The following is a 9,693-nucleotide window of genomic DNA, read 5'->3' as shown; positions in this document are numbered from 1 at the left end:
AGTCCTGTAATTTGCAACAGACCCTGGCAACAGAATTGTACCTCTGATCTTTGGTTCCTATCCAACCATAACCCCAGCTCTGCATATTTTCTTCCAATTTAAACCCAAAGAAACATTTTGTAAAACCATTCCCTAGTCAAGACATTCTTTGTAGTCAATACAAAGAATGTATTGCAATTACCATATTTTCAGCGTGCTCATTTGTTACATTCTGCTCCATTCCTTCTCTGGTTTCTATTTCAACTAATACCTATAGTAATTACCTAGGTAATAGTAATTACCTCATTACTTAATGCTTTATTTAACCATAATAAACTCATGATATGTTTGTGCATAATTATATCATGACTTTACTTGGAGGGGCACATCATCATTAACATATTTATAAAATGTTCAAAACTACTCATGAACTCCTTACGTCCATCTAGTGCGTTTACACTGAATAACAATAAAACAAGTTTTCTGTCCACATCAACCATTTAAACACAGGAGTTCATAAGTAGTTAATGTTTATGTGCCCCTCTAAGTAAAGTCATGACATAATTATACATTAACAGCTAATGAGTTCATGCTGGTTACATTTAGCTTAAACTTAAATGTTAATTAATATGTTGTTATTGTTATTAAACATGTACTAAAAAGTAATTAAGGTAGCCATTATTCACAGATAAACTCAGGTGACTCATGATGTATTTAAAGTTAGTTCATGATTAGAGCGTACATAAAATTTTCATTAGTTCATAATAAAGTAATGCTTAGTTTACATGATTAACACATCATAATTCATGTACTGTTATTGTAAAGGGTTACCAATGATAGATAGATAGATAGATAGATAGATAGATAGATAGATAGATAGATAGATAGATAGATAGATAGATAGATAGATAGAGTTTAAGTGATTCAGTTTGAATATTTAAAGCATTAAACATGAGAAAGATTGAATTCCTTAAACTAAAGGTTTATTAAGAGAATTGTTTGTCTCATCACATTTTGTTATCAATGTAGATTAAGAAATTTCCATATGAAAATTTGAGTGGAAACACGAAAAATATTTACATAAGTTTATATGCGATTATAAATGTTCTGGTTAATCTGGGTGTGGATATATCGAGACCTCCTTACATTTATTTGCGTATATTTCAAATTTTTTATCCATAAAATGGACATTTCATCATCTCTTATACAACACAAGACTTTTCAGCATCTCACAGGAAAGATGAAACTCTCCATCGTTCTCCTGATTGTCATCTGTGGACGGACTAAAGCTTTGATCAGACAGCATTATTATGTGAATAGCTATAGCACCTGGACTGAAGCTCAAAAATACTGCAGGACACATTACACAGACTTGTCAACCGTCTCAAGTCCAGAAGAACAAAACAAGCTGATACATCTAGCAAATTACACATATATATGGATCGGCTTGTATACATCCAACAGTAAGCAGTTTCTGTGGTCTGATGGCACCCCGTTTTCTTTTTCAAATTGGGAAGTCGGTCTGCCCAGTAATCTTTACATTTTTGGACGTCAAGGCTGTGTTATCACCAATGTCAAATGGCTGACCGTAAACTGTAATTCATTAATTCCTTTCTTCTGCTACAACATCTCGTTTACTGTTGTTAAAGAGAAGAAGACATGGGAGGAGGCTCTACTGCATTGCAGGTCTCACTATAGTGATCTGGCCAGTTTGACCACCGACAGACAATTACAACTGGCCAAGCAAGTGACTGTGGAGTTTCAGACAGTAAGTGTGTGGACGGGTCTGCGCTTTCTGCTTGGTGAATGGTTCTGGGTCAACAACAAAACTCTACAAGACTCTCAAATCTCACTGCCAAAGTGTCCAGCTCAGCCCTATCGATGTGGAGCTCGCAACACGAAAACTGACAAGTGGGAGAACAGAGACTGTGAGGAGAAGCTCAACTTCCTCTGCATCTGAAAATACAAAATTTGTGGATTTTTGGAAAACAATAAAATATAATAAATTGTTAAAGGGTTGGTTTAAAATGTAGTTAACGTTTGTTTGTATTTTCTTGGCAAGTTGTTTTGTGCTGCTGTGGAATAGTAGAGAAATATCAAACTGTGATCAAAAATACACAATTGAAATTACTATAATATAGACTACAGGTCAAAAATATTCAAGTGTGTTAATATTCTTGAAAGAAAATTCTTTGTAAATACAACTTTGTATGTTGGTATAATTTCAAATAATATTTATTTCTCTTATTTTTTATATGGATTTTTACTTACAATTTGGTCACATTGGTCTTATATCACCAATCTTCAGTTTACATACCTGATTTTCTTTTTATTCTATTGCAATAAATGTATGCTGTCAAACTTTTTTGATATTGGCAAATTGTTAGTAATAATCGACTAACTATATTATATAATATAAATCATACTGTATCATTTTGCCTCTTTCATTCATTCATTCATTCATTCATTCATTTTCTTGTCAGCTTAGTCCCTTTATTAATCCGGGGTCGCCACAGCGGAATGAACCGCCAACTTATCCAGCAAGTTTTTACGCAGCAGATGCCCTTCCAGCCGCAACCTGTCTCTGGGAAACATCCACACACACATTTACACACTCATGCACTACGGACCATTTAGCCTACCCAATTCACCTGCACCGCATGTCTTTGGACTGTGGGGGAAACCAGAGCGCCCAGAGGAAACCCACACGAAGGCAGGGAGAACATGCAAACTCTACACAGAAACGCCAACTGAGCCGAGGTTCGAACCAGCGACTTTGCTGTAAGGCGACAGCACTACCTACTGCGCCACTGCCTCGCCTGTTTCATGTTTTACAAATTCCATCATGCAAGGCACTTACAATTTACATACTTTTACAGTCTTTACAGTTACATTTTCAGCAAAAAAAAAAAAAAATAAATAAATGCTACTTAACTGGTTCAAGCAAGGCAAAATCATTACATGACAGACAGATAAAAGCACACATGCCAGACATGTCATAACTTCTCCTGGGCTCTAAAACCTTCCAAAGTATTACAACAAATATACATCAAATAATGCAAAATTAAATGAGTAATCAAGCAATTGTCATTCTAAAATAAAAGATTTAGAGTAGACATTTGTGCCATAAAGAGTATTTCAAAGCTGTGGAGCATAAGCTGAAAACGCTGCCAACTAATTCTTATTTGATTACAAGTGGACTGTTGGGTTGGGGTTAGAGTTAAGGTTAAGGTTAGTGTAAGTTGACATGTAGTTGCAAAGTTTCTTATGGTCAGTTAAATGTCTGTTGAAGAAGCAGTATCAGCAGATATTAAGCAGACAGTCAACTGATTCTCAAATGGAGCATCAAAATAAAGTGTTAATGCTGGATTTTCTAAAAACTGTAAGCAAGTTTGTTAATGCAGGTTTTAGATACTCCAGCAAAAAGACCATTAGGAGACTTTTTCAGACTTTCAGCATATGAGAATGACAATGTTGTGACTGACAGCACTGTTGGCGTTATATATTAAGCAGAATAGAACCAAAACAAGTTTGATAAATTTGATAAATGAGCCATCAAGTAGGCAATAATGTAGTTGTTTTAGCGGAATAAAGCTGGGCAGGCTTATCAGCAGCCTGATGTGATGAAGAGGGCTGTTGTATAAGACTGAAGGGCTGTATTTTACATTAGATGTACATTTTTCTAATTTTTACATGACTAGGCTACTTCCTGAAAAAAAAAAAAAACTTTTTACAGTTTTGAACTGTAAAAAATCAGTAAATTAGCAGTTCCCCCACCCCCATCCCTTCCAAATTTATTTATGCTTTGGAATTATGGGACTTGCATCTTTCCGACATCTTTTAACCTAGAAAAGTTTGAAAAAGTGACTTTTATTAAAGAGCCAATATTATACATGAAATAGGGTCATATCTTGGTTGTAAGGGTCTCCAACAACAGTCTAATATGCATGCAAGGTCAAAAAACACTTTCATGGTCTCATAATCTGCATTTATTTTTACCTAATTCTCCCAGCGACTCCCGTATGAATCGTCCAGTGATTCATTTGTTCCCAAACCCCTCCTTAGCGCGAAGCTAATCTGCGCTGATTGGACCAATGACAGCCTGTTGCGATTGGTCGACTGCCTTCAGTCAGAGAGTAAAATGCACAACAGCTAATCAGCAATATAAAAGTAATCACAGTTCCCCTTCGGGGGGAACTTCAGCACTATAAGTGGATTTGATTGTAAAATCCACGCATTGGGAGGTTCGGTTCAGAAGCTACTCGTCTGAAAGAGTATTGAACGGGCCAATTAAGAATGAATTGGCAGCGCAAGCCTGCGCAGGTGAGCGGCATAAGCAATCAACTGAGTATATAAGCTCACCTGGCGCCAGCAGACGCTATCCTTTTTGCTTCAGAGACTTTCTGATCGAGTCGATGAGGGTTCCTCCTGCTGTGACCAGCGATTCTGAGCGAACGAGAGCATTCTCCCGGTCCAGAGTGTGTACACGCAGTGGCAGACGGTCGAGCTGGGTTTCTCCCTTGCCTGGCGTTCTTTGGGTCCGGTCCTCCAGAGCGGTGCGTATAAAGTTGCAAACTTCACAGAAAGAGCAACACAGTCGTGCAGCACGTCCTTATCAGGACGGCGCTCCGACTGTGCGTTTCTGGATGCGGTGGTTTCCTGTCCTCGGATGATGGGCGCGGGCACTGCGTTACATGTCTGGGGGTCCAGCATGTTAATGCGCTGCTCGCGGGCAGTTCATGTCGTCATTGCGATGCCATGACTGTTGCGCAAGATCGCGGTTAGCCTTTGCAAAAGGGCGAACCACCCCAGTTGTCCCCTGCTCTGCAGCGGGCACTCGGGCAGATCTGAGGGTTTCAGCGAGAGATAATCCGTCGCCCACGGGCCCGCGGACCTCCCGCTCCTCTAAGCGCTCCATCCAAGCTTCGGGCGGGGGAAGCGATCCGTCTAACAGATGGTAGCCCTTACGCCCGATGACACCGGAGACCAGATGTCCACCGCGGCATCGGAGGGTGGGCTTTCATTGTCCGATGATGATCCAGACCCGCTCGCCCCCTTCGGGCTGGTGAGCGCTGTCACTACGGATCCTGAAACGGACATGTTAGCCGTGCTTTCCCGGGCTGCTTCGGCCGTGGGTTGGAGATGGTTTATCCCCCAGCTCCGCGGCCGGACCGACTAGAGGGGCGTTCCCTTCTTCCCGGAGGTGCACAGTAGGCTCACGCGGTCTTGTAAAGCACTTTTTTTCTGCTCGTGCTGCGTGTTCCTCCACCCTAACCACTCTTGACGGTGAAACAGCCAGGGGGTATGTGGCGATTCCTCAGGTTGAGTGCGCGATGGCGGTAAATCCGCGCGGCGCCTCTTCTTGGTGGGGTCCGCCTCGTCTCCCATCCAAAGCCTGTAAGTTATCTACCTCCCTCGGAGCTAGAGCTTACATAGCTGCGGGCCAGGCTGCTTCCGCCTTGCATGCGATAGCCACCTACCAGCGCTACCAAGCGCAGGCGCTGGCCGAGCTGCACGAGGGTGGGTCCAACCCAGGCTTACGAGCTTCGAACCGCCGCCGACTTAGCTCTTCGGACTACTGAGTCCGCTGCGTGTGCGTTGGGGAGGACGATGTCCACATTAGTGGTCCAGGAGCGCCACCCCTGGCTGATATGCGCAAAGTCGACAAAGTCCGCTTTCTTGACTTCCCCATATCCCCAGCCAGGTTCGGCGACACTGTCTGTGAATTCACCCAGGAATTCAAGGCGGTGAGAGAGCAGTTGGTGGGTGATGTCTTATCGGCGGTCCGTAGCCCGCTCCGCCCGCCATGCCATTCATACCTGCTCCTCGCCGAAGGCGCCCGCCTACGAGAGCTGCTCCGCCCCCGCACACGCCTCCGGCGAAGCGAGCGCGTCGGGCACCTCGGAAGCAGGCAGCCCCCCTGCCCAGAACGCCGCTAAGTCCGGCAACGAACCGCGAAGCGCCCCTGGGACAGGCCATCTGGAGAAGAGGGAACTTGCTCTTTCCCCGCTGGAGGGCGGGGCCCCATTTCCAACGGCACTTTTTACTGCCATGAAAACATTATGAAAGGGCACTTTTCACTTCCCTAGATGTGACAGCCCGAAATCTGCCAGTCTGGGACGCTATGCTTTCTAGCTTGCAGATTCGGTGCGTTTCGCCAGTGGCTCACGAGCGCTGGGAGGACGGTCTCCTTTCTCCCACCCCTCGAGCCTCCCCTCCGGAGCTCGGGTTTGGAGTGAGAGCAAATATCTCACCTCCAGCTTTTCCGTGGGACCCGCGAGCTTCCCGGATCAGCACACCCACTCCGCGCTGCCCCACTGCTGGTACGTCAGCGATTGTAGCGATGAGTCCATTAGCGAGAGCTCTGCCTGCCTGGTTAGCGCGGGCCAGCTCTTCGCGGTGGCTCATACGCACAATCAGACTCGGCTATGCGATTCAGTTCGCGAAACGGCCCCCAAGTCACGGGTGTGTATTCACCAGGGTCAGCCCCCTGTCCGCCCCTGTCTTGCGAGAGGAGATTGCTGTCCTCCTGGCGAAGGATGCAATCGAGCCGCTCCCTCCAGCCGAGATGGAGAGCGGGTTTTACAGCCCACACTTCATCGTGCCCAAAAACAGCGGTGGGTCACGGCCAATCCTAGATCTGCGCGTTTTGAACCGCTGCCTGCACAAGCTGCCGTTCAGAATGCTCACGCAGAAGCGCATCCTCCGGTGCGTTCGTCCTCTGGGTTGGTCTGCAGCATTAGACCTGATGGACGTGTATTTCCATGTCTCCACTCTTCCTCGCTACCGACAGTTTCTGCGGTTTGCGTTTGAAGGTCGAGCTTGGCAATACAAAGCCCTCCCCTTCGGGCTCTCTCTGTCTCCGCGGGTCCTCACCAAGCCCGCGGAGGGTGCCTCAGCGCCCCTTCGGCTCGCGGGCATCTGCATACTCGATTTCTTTACGACTGGCTGATTTTTGCCATCTCTCGGAGCAGTTGATTATGCACAGAGACAAAGTGCTCTGGCACTTCCACCTGTGGGGGTTTCAGGTCAACCGAGAAAAGAGCAAACTCGCCCCCGTGCAGAGGATCTCTTCTCTCGGGCTGGAGTTGGACTCGGTCACCATGGCAGCGCGCCTCTCCGGAGAGCGCGCTCAGCTGATGCTGTACTGTCTGAGAGAGCTCAACAGTAAAACAGTGGTCCCACTGAAACTATTTCAGAGGCTCCTGGGGCATATGGCATCCGCAGCCGCTTCATGCCGCTCGGATTATTCTATATGAGACCACTTCAGCACTGGCTGATCACGATCGAGTCCCCAGACGCGCATGGCACGCGCGCGCACACCGAGTCTCTGTTACTGCGCTGTGTCGCCGCGCCCTCAGCCCTTGGAGCGACCCCTCGTTCCTACAGGCCTGGGTGTCTCTAGAACAGGCGTCCAGTCTTGTTGTCGTTTCAGCAGACGCTTCCAACACGGGCTGGGGGGCTGTGCGTTGCGGGTATGCGGCTGCGGACCTGTGGAAAGGTACCCAGTTGCATTGGCATATCGCCTGGAGCTGTTGGCAGTGTTCCTCGCTCTCCACCGTTTTTTTCCGGTGCTGGAGCGGCAACACGTGCTGGTCAGGACGGACAGTACGGCGGCGGTGGCGTATATCAGCCGTATAGGGGGTATGCGCTCTCGCCGCATGTCTCAGCTCGCCCGCCGTCTGCTCCTCTGGAGTCATCCGCGGCTGAAATCGCTGCACGCCATTCATATTCAGGCAAGCTCAACCGTGCAGCCGATGCACTCTCACGGCAGCCTTGCGTCCTGGAGAATGGAGACTCCACCCCGAGTCTGTTCAGCTGATATGGGCGCGATTCGGGGAAGCCCAGATCGATCTGTTGCTTCCCCCGAGATCGCTCATTGCCAGTTGTTCTTTCCCTGACCGAGTGCTCTCGGCACGGATGCACTGGCTTACAGCTGGCCTCGGGGCACGCGCAAATACGCGTTTCCCCCAGTGAGCCTGCTCGCGCAGTTACTGTGCAAGGTCAGGGAGGACGAGGAACAGGTTGCTGGTTGCGCCCCTCTGGCTCAACCGGACCTGGATGTCAGAGCTCTCCCTCGCGATAGCCCTCCCCTGGCAGTCCCTTCGAGAGAGCACCTACTCTCTCAGGGACAGGGCACCACCTGGCACCCTCGCCGATCTTTGAAGAGATTTTTAGACGCGAGAAAGACTTAGGTAACCTCCGATTGCGGTGGCTAATACCGTCACTCGGGCTAGAGCCCTCTCTCCGAGCGCGCCTATGCCCTGACGTGGAGTCTATTCACTGAATGGTGTGTCTCTCGCTGAGAAGAACCCCGTAATTTGCCAGATCAGCGTTGTGCTTTCTTTACGCCGAGAGAAGTTGGAGAGCAGGCTGTCGCCCTCCACACTCAAGGTTACGTGGCTGCCATCTCCGCTCTCATAACGCGGTGGCTGGCGGCACCGTGGGAACGCATAACCTCATCATCCGGTTCCTCAGGGGCGTTAAGCGAATTAATCCACCCCGCCCCCTCTCATGCCCTCTTAGGATCTCGCCCCCGCTACACAAGCCGCGTCAGATCCCTTCGATCCTCGACTCAGTATCTTTCTGTCCCTGAAGACAGCTCTGCTGGTCGCGTTGAAATCGATTAGAGGGTCGGGGACCCGGAGGCATTTTTCGGTCAGTGACTCGTGCCTGTAATTGGGCTGGCTTCTCTCACGTCCTGAGACCCCGCCCGCGATATGTGCCCAAGGTTCCTACCACTCCGTTTTAATACGAGGTAGTGAGCCTGCAAGCGCTGCCCTCGGAGGAGGCAGACCCAGCCCTTCTTTATTGTCCAGTTCGCGTTTTGCGTATTATCCGGACCGCACTCAGAGTTTAGATCATCTGAGCAGCTCTTCGTCTGTTATAGCGGTCGGCAGCAGGGAAGTGCCGTACCGAAATAAGTTCCCACTAGATTGTGGATGCCTTCTTTCACTATCAGAGCCGAGATGAGCCGCGTCCCCCGAGAGCGCGTGCGCACTCCACTCGGAGCTTCGCATCCTCTCGAGCGCGCGCACGCGGCGCCCCTCTAACAGACATCTGTAGAGCTGCGGGCTGGGTGACACCCAACACATTTGCAAGGTTTTACATCTGCGAGTGGAGCCGGTTTCCTCAAGGGTATTAGGTAACCCTTGGTGATTGAGGAAACAATTCGGTAGGGTGTTGAAACACGCTTGCTGCGCCATTTTCCCTAACACGGAGATACGTGCGCCTTTTTATCTGTCAGTAAAGTTCCCCGTCAGGTAGCCCTGCAGATTCCTCCGTGGCCCCCAGCACTGACTCAGCGGAGGAGTCACTTGCTGGCCCACTACGTTATAGGTCTGCCCGCTGGTCAGCCCGCGTTTTGGGTAAAGGTGCCTGCTATGCGTGATCCCCACTAGGCGATCCCATATGCTTATTCCGCCACGGTTAAGTCCCCCCCTGGGCGGACCCGTGTCTTCCCTCCCCGCTAACCACTCTTTTGCTATGCGTACTCCCCCTTTTTAGGGCTAGTCCATATGTAAATTCTGCCATCTATCCCCCCTTGGGTAACGGATGGCCTCCGCAGCGTCCTCCCTATCGGGATTGCACGCTTCCCAACGTACTGTCGTATTTTCCTAGAATTATCTAGATGCTCACGACTTCCCAAAAAATATATATAAATCCGTAAAACTTCTGTTGAAGTAGGATAAATTAGGGCCAGGGACACGTTGG

The 9,693-nt window shown here is 48.4% G+C and overlaps 2 protein-coding genes across 2 annotated transcripts in view; both read left to right on the top strand.

The window, feature by feature from the left end:
- znf827 (zinc finger protein 827) overlaps window positions 1-9,693 on the top strand; it is a 789,732-nt gene that overhangs the window by 768,135 nt on the left and 11,904 nt on the right. The gene's annotated exons all lie outside the window — the stretch shown is intronic.
- LOC147846927 (putative C-type lectin domain family 20 member A) lies at window positions 1,214-3,685 on the top strand. Its single transcript, XM_087236553.1, has one exon. It carries the CDS (start codon window positions 1,220-1,222, stop codon window positions 1,937-1,939), a length of 720 nt encoding a protein of 239 aa, XP_087092679.1. The 5' UTR covers window positions 1,214-1,219; the 3' UTR covers window positions 1,940-3,685.

This window comes from Danio rerio, chromosome 1 (assembly GCF_052040795.2).
Source record: "Danio rerio strain M-AB ecotype USA chromosome 1, GRCz13ab, whole genome shotgun sequence".
In the NCBI taxonomy this organism is placed as follows: Eukaryota; Metazoa; Chordata; class Actinopteri; order Cypriniformes; family Danionidae; genus Danio; species Danio rerio.
The sequence above is the reverse complement of the archived record's forward strand: the minus strand, read 5'-3'. Positions and strand labels throughout refer to the sequence as shown.